Below are 12,796 nucleotides of genomic sequence, written 5' to 3'. Positions count from 1 at the left end.
AGCCTTTTTACATTAAAGAGGGATTTCCATACAAAAGTAGTCTGCAGGAAAACAAGATCTGAGAAGTGTTTTCTTCTTCTTCACAGTTTTCTTTTCCTGACCTTTTGGTTAACAATCCCACAGTTACAGGGGTATTCTGGAGAGGCCTTTCCATCCACAGTCAATCCTCTACTTGCTTCTGCAGCAAACCAGGAATGCCCACTGACTTCCAAATGTGTTCTTTTGCCAAAGTCCAGCTGTACAAGTGCATTTCATGGCAGAGTCCAAATGAAAGAGGATCCTCATGCTAAGGCAGAGGGTGATGAGGAAAGAAGAAAAAAGACACCTTCTTTGAAAGTGTCAGGGCAGGAACATCTAATTTGTAATGTCTCTGTATGGAAGTCTCACTTTAATATCAAGAAGTAGCTGAACAAACTGTACACCCATCCTCTTTGGCCAGGGAATACGAATATTTCTTGCACCTTATCACAGGAATTACAATGAACATTCACTTTGCTGTCCGCAGTTCAGGCAAGTATTAGGGATGCATTCATGCAGAATAAGACTGTTAGACCACTCCAGGGCTCTCTTTAATTAGTACTAAAGCATTACGGATTAATCGTGTGCAGCCAGATTCAGCAAAGTGTTTGGTCAGAGAAGTTTAATGCAATGTAGTTTTACCTTCCTAAACTGGAGAGAGAGAATCTGCTGCTTGATAAGCTAAGCAAAAAACAGCATAAAAACCATTAGATAAAAAAGCATGGAAAGGAGCTGAAATAAACCGTTACAGAGACGTATTAATGTGAGTTGTTTTGCACAGGTCATAGTTCCTATTAAAAGAAGGTACAGCTGCCTTACTCAGGCTGACTGCCAGGACGAGCAAGCCACGTTGTAAATTGAAATCAAAGGCTGTAAAAATGAAACATTCATTAACTGCAGAGAATAAGTGTCAGGACATTTATACAAGTAGGTTTCCAAGAAGCAGCACCTGAGCCTTCCATGCACCATCTGCAGCGTTGTGCTCGAAGCAGGCAGCTCCACCCAGGTAAGTGGCCCTCAAGAGTACAGCCTGCTGCAAAGCCACTTGTCTGCCCACAAACAGGTGGCCTGAGCTGGTCACCTCCATCCTTCCAAGGACAGAGGTACCAGGGTTTTGGAGAAGCTGAAAATGCTCCGGTCACCATACACTGCTTTCTGGATTGTCAGCCAAATCACTAAGGGCTGGCCAAAAAAAAAACCAAAAAAAAAAAAACAACAAAACAAACAAACAAGAACTATAATAAAATACAGACTTTTCAGGAATCTACAGGTTTTGTCTTCTTTGCAGGAGCATTGTATAAAATCAGCCATTTCAGGGAATGAAATCCAACACCAAACCCTACCCAAGACACCCAGATGAGTTACTTACCAACAGCCACCAGCTCTCCCAGAGGAGTGTCTTCAGGGGCTCACATTCACAGCCAAATTACCCACACTGTCATTTTGTGGCAGCAGCAGCCCTTGCTTATTAGGAAATAAACTCAGCACAGACCCACAGCAGCCAGGAGTGGTTCATCAGACTGTGCCCTGGGTTCATCTACATAAGAACCAGAAGTCTAAAAGTAGGTACCAGCCAGCCTGCAGCACGCAAGCTCCCTGACTTAATCACACTGAAATACACGATCATTTTGTCTACTACAACCTCACCACATGGCCTCAGAGGTGACTGGAGTGTGGACATGCCCTTTGGGTCGTAAGGCATCAGACCTTACCAGCCTGGGACGCTGGAGCACTACTGAACAACCAAACCGCTGTGCCTTCTGATGGTGCTACAATGGACAGCATGAAGAGCTAAGAAAGGTGAACACCTCCAGGTCTCCTGCCCAAATTACCACATCTGGGCTCTGCACATGTCCCTGTTGCACAGAAGTCAGCAGAACTCAGTCTTGTCCTAAAAATGACTACAGAAGGCCTCTGGGAACTGCTACTGCCAACCCTGCAGCACTTCCACCTGTGGATGAAGAACTAACATGCAAGTCACTTTAATTGCGTGTGTAGAGACTCTTACTAGAAGAAGAGCAGCCTCCTGAAGAGCTCACTGACTCCTTTTGCTCAGATCAGGGGAGCAAGGACAGATCAGACAGAGGAAGTTTTAGGCAGCCACTCAGGAGCAGCTCTAACCCAACAAACACGGGTGGCACTTGCCCTTTCAGCAGCAGCTTCACCCTCTCCACCCCCAGCCGCATGACCCTGATCTCTTCCCAGTGCCAGTACTGCTCATGCCACCAGACGATGAGTGGATCAGGAGCTATCTGGCTGGAAAAGCATCAAACACTAACCAAAACAGGTCGACGATCAGCTGCCTGATCCATCTTGCGTGCAGTGGGTTGGCCCATGGGAGAAGTCTGAGGAACTTCAGCCTTTGGCTTTTCCAGTTGAGTCCCAGCACCTGGGGCATCCCTTTGAGCTCCAAGCCCTTTCCAGCACTACAAGGCCCTGGCATTACCTGCCTTACTGACCAGCACATTGCTTTGCCTTCACCATTCCTGCCCAGCCCAACGTTTTAAGAGACCTCCAATTCCTCTGAGCTGCTTTCCAACAGTAAAGGAACCCAAAAATGTTTTGCATACCCACTAAAAGGGAAACCATCTCCTTTTGACCTCCAGAAACATAAAGGACACAGGCACTGCTTGAGGAGCCAGGAGGGTAGATCCTAAAATGCCTGCTGGAGAGTGCTATCATTAGCAGAAGCAGTGTTTCAGTCATGCTTTCTTGCACAAGACAGACAGGGAGGTGTCTTGTCTCCAACGTAAAGCAAATCATTCAAGAGGCAAGAGTCAGAATGAAGGGTGCCTGTGACACAACCCCCTTCTGCTCACTTACGTGATCAAGCAGTGAACACCGTCAGCACTTTTAATTCCCAGCATACAGCACACAGCCCAGGCTTTATTCACTGCATGTCCTGAAACATTATGCTAAATATTGGACTGATGGTCTCTTGAGGAGCCCTAATACTATCAAAAAAAAAGAAAGACACCACCATTAAGAGCAGAGGCATTAACTAAAGTTTAACCCCAATATGCTAAGGAACTAAGCAAACTTTTTTTTTTTTTTTTTTTCACAGACTAGAGATTTAAGCCCAGAGAGAGTAAGATCAAATTCTAAAAGCTCCAGCTACAACAGCCCTGCCTGCAGGCAGCTGGCGTTTCTCTTCATTTTAATTAAGTTTACAGCATACCCACACAGAGCTGCACCAGCATAACTACATAAGAGTCTAAACCAAACCTATTAACTTGGAAATGCGGGACTCCTGTGCAAGGCACGACAGATGCCCCAGCACGCCTAGCTTGATACGCCTTGGGATTGGGCTGTCCGTATCCTCAGCTCTCCAGAGACTTGTTAGTGTACACAGTGCAGGATTCTGCTAATTAAATGCAGCATCTACAGCGGATATATCTCCTCTGAGCAAGCTTGAGGGATGTAGGATAAAGGCAGCAGCTTAGCTTATCCTGAGATACGAATCAAGGTCTAAAGGCACTGGTTTCTGTCCGCTGGAGAAAGGGGGCTCTGGATGCTTAGATTGGAGAGGTCTGCTCTGTGCATGCCCAATGCTTGTGGGAGGAAAGTCTCTGCAGGCTATGAGGTAAGAGACAGCTTGGTAAAAACTAGCCCCAAAAGTGCAGGTTTGGTTATTAACTGCTGTTGTACCAGCCCATGAGAACTACACCCCGCTGCTCAGCCTCAGCTCTTCTTAAATTTCCTTTCATGAGATGCTTTCAAACTTTGGACATTTATCACCCTCTCATAGGTTTTAGCCCTTCACCTGCTTGTAATTTCCTTCAGAAATGAAGACTGTCTCTCCCATTTTTCATGCACTTGCCAAATTTCAGTCTTGCTGCAAGGGCAGGAGGTAGAACTCAACACCACTCACTTCCTAATCACTAAAAGTTTTGCTCAAATTGATGGCCTAGTCTGGTACATCACCTCACAGGGGAGGACAAGTTAATTTCTTTAAAAACAGACTTTAAATCCAGTATCTTTTCTAATCCCTCTCGTGCAGTCACTACACAAAATCCTCATTTCTCTGTTTCTTTATCTGGGAGTGAAGAAAGCATTCTCCTTCCAGCTCAGGTCCTCACATGGATGTCAACAGGAGTTCAAGAGACACTGAAATATGCCTTGCAGTAGCTTCGTCCTCACGTGGACATGGACTCGACCTGCAACAGTCACTAATACATTTCAGTGCTCTTCTACAGCACGAAGATTGAGCTGCACTAGCTGTCCAGTGCAACACGTGAACAGAGAAATGCCTCAATGACAGCAAGCCCAAGACCTCCGAGTTATGTTCTGAAGGAAATAGCATTGCAGAAAACTCTGTGTAAGAACCCACGGAGAACGGGACAGAACACCCCCAGGACACAGGGACTGCCCTGACAGTCCCGTGCAGATGCTCCCTCCCACTGCTACTCTGACCCGTGATATTACTGGGTATGTTTTGCACATGCAGTCTCCTAAGGATAAGATTTCACATGAACTTCTCTGCCTCCAAGGTTAATACTACTTGAGGCAAACACAAGCCACTCTGAACGTTTTCTCAGCTGTCAGTAGCCAAGCATTTCTGATTTTTGAAAGACAACAACGAAGCTTTCATGTACATGTGGTTATGCTTAAGGCTTCTTTCCTGCCATGTGTCTCACTTCTTATCAAGCACTTCATGCACACACGGAAAAAGTGTGTTTGTGTTTCATACACTGTGGCAGTAATTATCAGCTACCTTGTGATAAACTAGCTGTGAGTGCTGTGGAGTTGTACAAGACACGTTGTTATTTTACAGACTGGAAAATGGATGTATTGAGTCTTTACTTGTCAAGGTCACAGAATAAATCGATGTTAGAGCTGGAGAAATATGGTATTTTTCTGCAAGTAATTTACTCCAAGACAAATGAACATGGACTGGAATGTTACAATTCAGAGCTAGATTTCATTAACAGGGAAGGTGGAAAACAATAAATTGAGTTACATGTTCCCGTATCAACTGCTGTAACACTCAGGAGATGCTTTAGATTTGTGTATTTTAACTCCGAAGTATCACTGTCTTTATTATCCAAATTAACTTTACAGCTAGAAGAAAGACATCAAGAAACAAGAATGGACAAAAAGCTCTTCCATCTTCCCCTTCTCAAACCTGCTGATGCTATAAGAGGTGAGAGACAGTGTGAAATAACAGCCTCATTCATCCAGGCCCTTCCTTCCCTAGCTGAGACAGGGTGAGGATGGAGCAGATTTTAATTTCTTCTCCTGGAATCTGCCTCTCTTGCAACCCCCCCTCTACTCAATGAAAGGGGATTGCAGGTCTGGGAAATGTCTCCATTTATGAGGTTTCCGGAGAAGAGCAAAATTCATACCTGTGATCTATTTTAAATTTGAGCACTGCTCTTGAAGGACACTGTTTGTTCAGCTCCACGTCGTGATCTTTCACTTTTGGTTATCATCTTATCAGTCTACACACCAGCTTTACCTAACTTTCTACCAGACGAGGACAGGTCACCTTAAAAAGGACTGAAGAAAACACAGCTTGGGATTATTATTCATAGCATACAGCTGTCGAGGAGCCCAATCAAACCAGGCATGACTGCACATACAGCCGTACCTACAGGAAAAAGACACCTCTACCCTCAGGAGCCTACAGACTGCAGATCGGCCCATTAATGCCTTCGTTTTTGTCTTTTGAGCAAGTATTGGATGAGTGTCATTCAAAATCTGGGACACTTCTGTTAGACAAGAGATGCACCAAATTCCCTCCGAAGCCGCAGTTGGTTTCCTATCAGGAATTTATACAGATGACTGCCAAAAGCGAGGTCTCACAAGAAGTTACAGATGCCCAGCTGCTGAAGAGGGAATTCCTCTGAACTAAGACAGCTAACCATGCATTTCAGGAGCTAAGCAGCCCTGCGTTTTCAGCTCACTTTATTATAGTAACAGCTCTTTTCACCTTAATTTGTTATTACATGCAAAGGAAGAGATACAAGATAGGGAACCATTCTTAGCCAGAAAAGCCGGGTACATAGAAAAATGACGGCAAGGCACCCTCTTAAACTCAACTGCCACCACAGCCAGAAACGGCTGTCCAAGAAAAGATCAGAGGGAATGTCACTATACTCTATAAATAGCTGCGTATGACGAAGCTATGACAGCAGAAAGATATTTAAGCAAGGAGGCAATGCTTTAACAAGACCTAGTAGCAGACATCCGCACTAGATGAGAGGTACTGATCATATCCAACAGAAGAGTCAGCCTAGCACTCAAATGAAACCTTTGTCATAAGTTTTTATGAAAAAAAAAGTATCTCCGCACTAGATGTCTTCCAAAGTCGGCTAGTTCTTACAAAAAGGACACTAATAGAGACTTTCTGAAGTCATGAATGCAGCTAAGGCAGATCCTGGACAGGACTGGCAGCTTTTCCTCTCACTTTGTAAAGTAATTATAGTCCACTGCTTTAAGACATAAGAGTTTAAAAACATGACAAAAACAAAACCACTTGGTGGCTGCGAGGGCAAGGCAAGTCACCATACCTGCTGCTCTTCATTGCCCGTTATCAGATAAATTAAAAGACAGAGGAGAGCCAGTAATTGATGGTCTCTGAACTGTCTGTTCAAAGGGAAAGACTCCTCTTAAAGACCAGTTCTCAAGTGCACAAAAGGTAAATATCCTAGATACTCTCTTTAATAAAGGGATGATATTCTTTATCATGGGGTGCATGAGGCACTGCACTGCTGGTCGGTCAAGGGCAGTGATTTTCCTGCTCTGCACTGGTGCAGCCTCACCTTGAGAGCTGTGTGCAGCTTGAGGTGCCGCAAAATTAGAGAGTGCTCCAAAGAGCGCAACAAAAATGGTGAAAGGTCTGGAGGGCAAGGTGTACGAGGAGCAACTGAAGTCCCTTGGTTTGTTCAGCCTAGAGAAGGCTGAAGGGAGGCCTCATGGTGGCCTGAAGCTTCCTCACGAGGGAAGCGGAGCAGCTTGTGCTGAGCTCTGCTCTCTGGGGACAGCGACAGGACCCGAGGGAAGGGCATGGAGCTGGGACGGGGCAGGGTCAGGCTGGGGTGTCAGGAAGAGGTTCTTCACAGAGAGGGTGGTCAGGCACTGGGACAGGCTCCCCAGGGCAGTGGTCAAGGCACTGAGTGTGCTGGAGTTCAAAAAGCATTTGGACAACACTCAGCCACGTGGTCTGATTTTTGGGTGGTCCTGTGTGGAGCCAGGAGTTAGACTCAATGATCCTTGTGTGTCTCTGCCAACTCAGGACAGTCCATGAATATAGCAATTCTCAACACCTCTGTTCTTTGGAACTCTGTAGCATCACCCCATCGATTTCTCCAAGTTAAAAAATGGAAAAGCACATACCAGTTTCCAAATAGGAATTCTTCAATTTACACATCACTTTCCTACTATGGGCTTAGGGAAGCCAACTGAGACCATCTAGGCTATTCTCTACATGGCTCATTAATAGAAGTATGCTGGTGAAACTTTTTCATGAGTTGTCCCTAACCTCAGTTTATTTTCACAAAGATTTCCTCATCATGTCACTACTCTCTCTAGTCTTTTCCTTTGGGAACTGGTGATGAGAGCAGGCAAGTATTTCAGCTAAACACTCCACAAATACATACAGAGACAGCAATAGAGAAAAAAAAAAAACACATTCTTTGGATCATTGTATCCATTTCTGCTCTCCAACCACCAAAACAGCCTCCCACTGCAATTCTGTATCTGCACCACTCGTCCCATGCTCATCAGCTTCAAACCCACCAAATTCAAATACATTCTGCATTAAAGAAAACTGCTGAATGTTATCTGCTGTTCTGCACGTCACTCATCTTGCTTTTCAAGTTCTCCCAGGCAAGCTCTCCAGATGTTCCCGGATTTAATTAAATTCATAATTGCTTTCTGAAAGCCTCCTCGCTACATCATTCCTACTCACTCGCTTTCCAGAATTGTTATGATACATTATTTAATTACAGGACAAAAAGCCCCACTTCATTCAAACCCTTGCCCTGCATCATAGACAGCGATGCAGTTTCACAGCAAGTTTCCACACAGCCTGGCTCAAATCTTCTGCACTTGTAGACATACTCTAGGCTGTGCAGGGAGCAAGACTTCTATATTACTCTTCCCCTGTTCATTAGAGAAACTGGAAGATGTCACAAATACAGGAAAAGGTCAGTTTTGCTATTTAGCAAATATCTATTCACTGCTCCTTATAACAGAAGGGACAGCCACTGAAGTTAAATGGCAAAATGAAATTACCTTGCCATAGGCTTTGATGACCCAGTCCTTGAATGGGTTGAAAAAGGAATTGGACAATTTGTGGAAAATGAATCCATTGCCAATTTGATCTTTGCAGCAGTGTCACTTTTTCTGCAAAAGCATAAGGCTCCTACATATGGAAACTGGGGTGCTGCCAATACACAGTGCTCGCATGGCAATGTCAAGGTGTTCAGGGCTAGGAGCTTTGCAGTCAGGGAGCGGTATTGCTGTGCTTGAGCAGCACAGTCAACACATCCCGGAGATGCCAGGCTCGCCCACATCACTCTGCATCTTCCTCAATGGCCTCGAGCAAAATCTCTGGGATCTGGGGAAGCCAGCTGGGAACACTGGAAGTATTAGTTGAGGACTGCTGAACCCTCCCTTATGGCTAAACAGATTAAAGGTGCAATTTGAACATACTGGGAGGGGGATGAATAGAGAATCAAGCTCTAGGCAAAAGGCCTCAACATCTTATTAAAGATTCTACCTTTAATCTGTAGAATGGAGGTACTGGACTCAATTACACATTTCCTTTGCAGCATTAAGCATGGTCTGAGGTCACAGGTTGGTTTTGAATACTGCATGTGTATTTCTTGGTACTGAAGATGCTAGGGTACACAGCCAGATTGCAATTAGATTGCACACTACAATACAAGCACAAAGGAACTGAATTAAGGCAACTTAACTTTGGCATTACCCCAGCTTTAACATCTGACTGCCAGGCAGCACATTTCCATCTCTTTCGGTGCTCTATTTATTTTCACAAATCTCAGATTATTTGAGGCATCAACCCTTGACATGCTGGAAATGGATTATTTATAAATCGTCGATAAGAAAGATGCACACTCAATTCAAGAGCTTACAGGTTGAAGAGTACTCATAGCAAATTCAAAGTAATTTAAAGGCTTTATTTCGAACAACTAATGCTGTAACCAACACCTTCGCCTTCACTGGCACGTTGCCTTGCATTCACTAACCTCAGCCAGTCCGAGTTAGCAACATGTTTATCATACCTTCTCCCCTGAGAACAAAGCCTCATTCCTACCACAGACCTCCTGCCTGAGGCCATTTCTAACCCAGGAATGTAGTTCTCGTCACTGCTCAGCCCGTATCTACATAGTAGAAATGCCTTTTTGGCAATAAGATAAGGCACCCGCACAGCGGGCCCCTTGCATGGAGTCTGGTGTAGATAACACCAGCAGTTTCACTACTATGAAGCCAGAAAGGGCAGGGCAGTATCCTGCAGGCAAGTTTAACCTCAAATATTCTGAGGTTTAAATAAAAAATAAAAATTAAAAAAAAAAAAAAAAAAAGAAGAAGAACACAGAAGCTCATGTCTGTCACCATTTCACAGCATGAAAGTCCACTCGGCCCCGTTATAAGAAGATGCACGATGCTAACCGTCCCTGCCCCAGCAACAGCCACAGAAATACACCCGCAGGGAAGCGAGGAGCGAACACACGCCACATCGCTTTTGGGATGCGCCTGGGTTCTCATCGATCCAGCTGGCCTCTGCTATCCTGCTGTAACCCTGGCAGGGCCCCCCGGGGCATGCGGACACGGCACTCCCAGCTCTGCACTGCCTTCACCCTCAGCAGTGCCCGGCAGCCTCCAGCCGCTCGCCACCCGGGTGTGCCCCTGGCTGCGGGCTGGACGGCTGCCCGCTGCCCGGGACAAGAGCCTGGCCTTCCGCACTGGTGCTCCACCTTTTAACACAGCTGGATTTCACCTCCCAGCTCCCAAATCAGTCGTTTTGGTTCCCCACTGTCTCCTTGGAATCCTGTCCGCAGGCAGCGATGCCATGCCCAGCACTCAGTGGGCACACCCCAGCGGTGCCCACCGCGTTCCTCCTCGTCCCCAGCCCACGACTAAAGACCCCCGACGGGGCGAGCAGAGCCCCCTGCGGCACCCCCTCCTCGCCGCCCCCCACCGCCCTCACCTGTTCTGGGGCCGGATGCTCAGCAGGTAACTACGCCGGTTGGGCCGAGAAGCCCAGGCTGCGTTCTCGGCCTCCTCCGCTCCCTCCACACTGCCCGGCCGGAGCGGTGGTGACAGCCTCCCGTTACCGGCGTACGAGTTACCGAGGGCCCGGCGCGGCGAGCCCATGGCGGCGGCCGGGCTGCGGCTGCCCCTGCCCTTGGCCGCCGCCGCCGCCGCTGCCGGCCCTGTCAATCACCGCCGGCATTTATAGGCGCCCCGCACATGGCGCTGTCAGTCGTGGAGTCGTGACGTTGGGGGCCTCTCCCCCCCCACAGCCAGCCCCGGGTCCCCACGACAGGTTTTTAATCGTAATTCGCAGCGTGGTGGTCAGTTTGAGGGGTTGGGGGTTCCCAAAGGTAGCTCGGGATCGGCTGCGAAATGCCTTGGAGTTTCAAAGGCACAATCTTTGTGTGGTGCTGTGATTGTTGGCCTGGGGTCAGTCCCGGGAGTGTTTTGCACTCTGGCAACTGTTTTACCCCCCAGGTTCCCAAGGTGCTGGTATTTATTCGGTCTCCCCGAAGAGGACAGCATGAAACAGGGCTGTAAGAGGTGGGCACACGCGGCGAAAGATTAGTGAGAGTGATTTAACGCCAGATGAAAACGTAACCTGTAATAGAATTGGATTTCCTCTTGTTCCACCTTCATCTTGCCTGTCAAGCGGCTGTGCTGAGCGCCGCAGGCGCGTTGCCGGTGACACTGCGTCCCTGCGGAGCGGGATTGATGGATGGCACAGCTCTGCTGTGCGGGCTGCCCACGGCGGTGTGCCCGGTGCCTGCAAGGAGAAAACAACAGCAGGCATTGCTGCAAAAGAGACGAGATTGTGGCAGAGAGGTCCGGATTGGGAAAGACAACAGGCTTTGAGCTGATCCCTGCCCGGGCAGGAGAGAATGAGTGTGACAGCAAGCAGAGAGGCAGATGATGGCTGTGCAGGACATCCCCAGCTCCTCATCCCCAGCAAACACTGGGGTTTGGAAGGTGACCTCGGATAGGGACCAGCATGACAGTGTGCCAGCTATACACCTGGATCCCTCCAGGACCTGAGCTCATGCACTCAGTGTGCCAGGAGCTGGCACCTGCACCCTCTTTTTCCCGTTGCCTCCCACTGAGACATGCACACACACAAGCAGGTCTCTGATACGTGTACCTACAGTTCATCTGGGCACATCCTTGTTACAAGGAGTGTGACTTACTGTTGGCACTCAGTCCCCTGTATGCGCCCATCCACACAGAATAGAGAGCCCCTCAGCCAGATGAATAGTTGGAAAAGGAGTTTATTTAGAAGCCAGGCTGGACTGCACTGATGAGGCACAGGGCATGGCCAGACAAGCGTACTGACCACTCTGGTTTAGGTGCAAACAGCCCCTTTTATTCTCTTACTACCCTGAGTTTTCCCACACTTGTGGGGAAAGGAACCAGGCTCAGGTCTCCTGGCTGGTTTATTCAGGCAGACAAGTTATGGCTCTGTTATCCTGTTCTGGAGTCCCATGGATAGTTTACTTTTCCAGAGGTTTATGATGGAAACACAGTATCAGCGTGCATGGCACATGGAAGGGAGAAGTCAAGAGGCCCAGATCAGGAACCCCAGAAAGGACACTAAAAACAGCAAAGGTGCTGGGTGACACCTGGACATGAAGCCACAACATCGATGTGCAGCAACAGCGGGTTGATATAACACAGTCTGGTCCTCAGATGCCTTTTGTCACTGGTATATCAAACCTTGAGCCAAGTGGAAAGGGAGATTACAACTGAGGTTACAACTTGAGCCAGATACGCATGTGGAGAAACTGACGGCCACCAAGGAAGTTATCAAGCCCAGCAGATGCCCAAGCCTGCATAGAGGGGAGGGTGGTGACATCTGTAGGCCAAGGTGGGGGGAGAAGGTTGCACGGAGTATGTAGGGAATCCAGACATGCAGTCCAGTAGAGCAGCACTTGCAGACAACACCAGATCCAAAGCCAGGACCTCCAGGTGAATTTTTCTCTCATAGAAGAGTTGCAGGTCTCCACTCAAGCCGTGGTGAAATACATTTCTTAGCTCAGATCTCAGGACTATCTTGCATTTGGGCAGTGTTTTGGAAGGAGCCTTGTGTCATTTCAGATGTAGATACTGGAGTTTGCTTTTTGCCGATCTCTGTAGCAGGTAATTGTGCTATCAAGCATGTAAATAGCTGGATGTGTGACACCAGAGAGGATACGTGGTCTTGGCAAATGCAAAGGAGATGGACCCCATCAGACTTTTGGAGTTGTTCCTAGGAAATATGGGGAGAAAGGGAAGTCTGAGAGGGCTGACTGAAGATCTCACCAGGCAATAAAATAACAGATGAAAGTCTGTGATGACAAATGTAACATGATTCACAGAGGAAGCAATGACAGGCATTTTCCATAGGCAGTGGTGGGATCTGCCACTCAGGAAGAATCCATCTCAAACAGAATATAGCAGACCTGAAAAGAAGAGGAAAAAACAAACAAACAAACAAAATCCAAACCAAACCAAAACCAAAACCAATCAACCAACCAAACAAACAAAGAACACAACAACTCACAGAAGGGCAGGAAGGATG

General features: G+C 47.3%; 1 protein-coding gene across 1 annotated transcript in view; it reads right to left on the bottom strand.

Annotated features, from left to right (window-relative positions):
- Positions 1 to 10,441, bottom strand: part of ALPK3 (alpha kinase 3) — a gene marked incomplete at its 5' end in the record, with an annotated part of 33,828 nt that extends 23,387 nt beyond the window's left edge. Inside the window, 3 exon segments of the mRNA XM_082769525.1 lie at positions 661 to 699; positions 10,196 to 10,407; positions 10,409 to 10,441. Coding sequence (XP_082625651.1) covers positions 661 to 699; positions 10,196 to 10,407; positions 10,409 to 10,441 — 284 coding nt within the window.
- Between the last annotated feature and the right edge of the window lie 2,355 nt (positions 10,442 to 12,796).

Source organism: Aythya marila (genome assembly GCF_965140915.1).
Source record: "Aythya marila genome assembly, chromosome: 11".
NCBI lineage: Eukaryota > Metazoa > Chordata > Aves > Anseriformes > Anatidae > Aythya > Aythya marila.
Note: the sequence above shows the minus strand (reverse complement) of the source record. Positions and strands in the feature narration are given on the sequence as shown.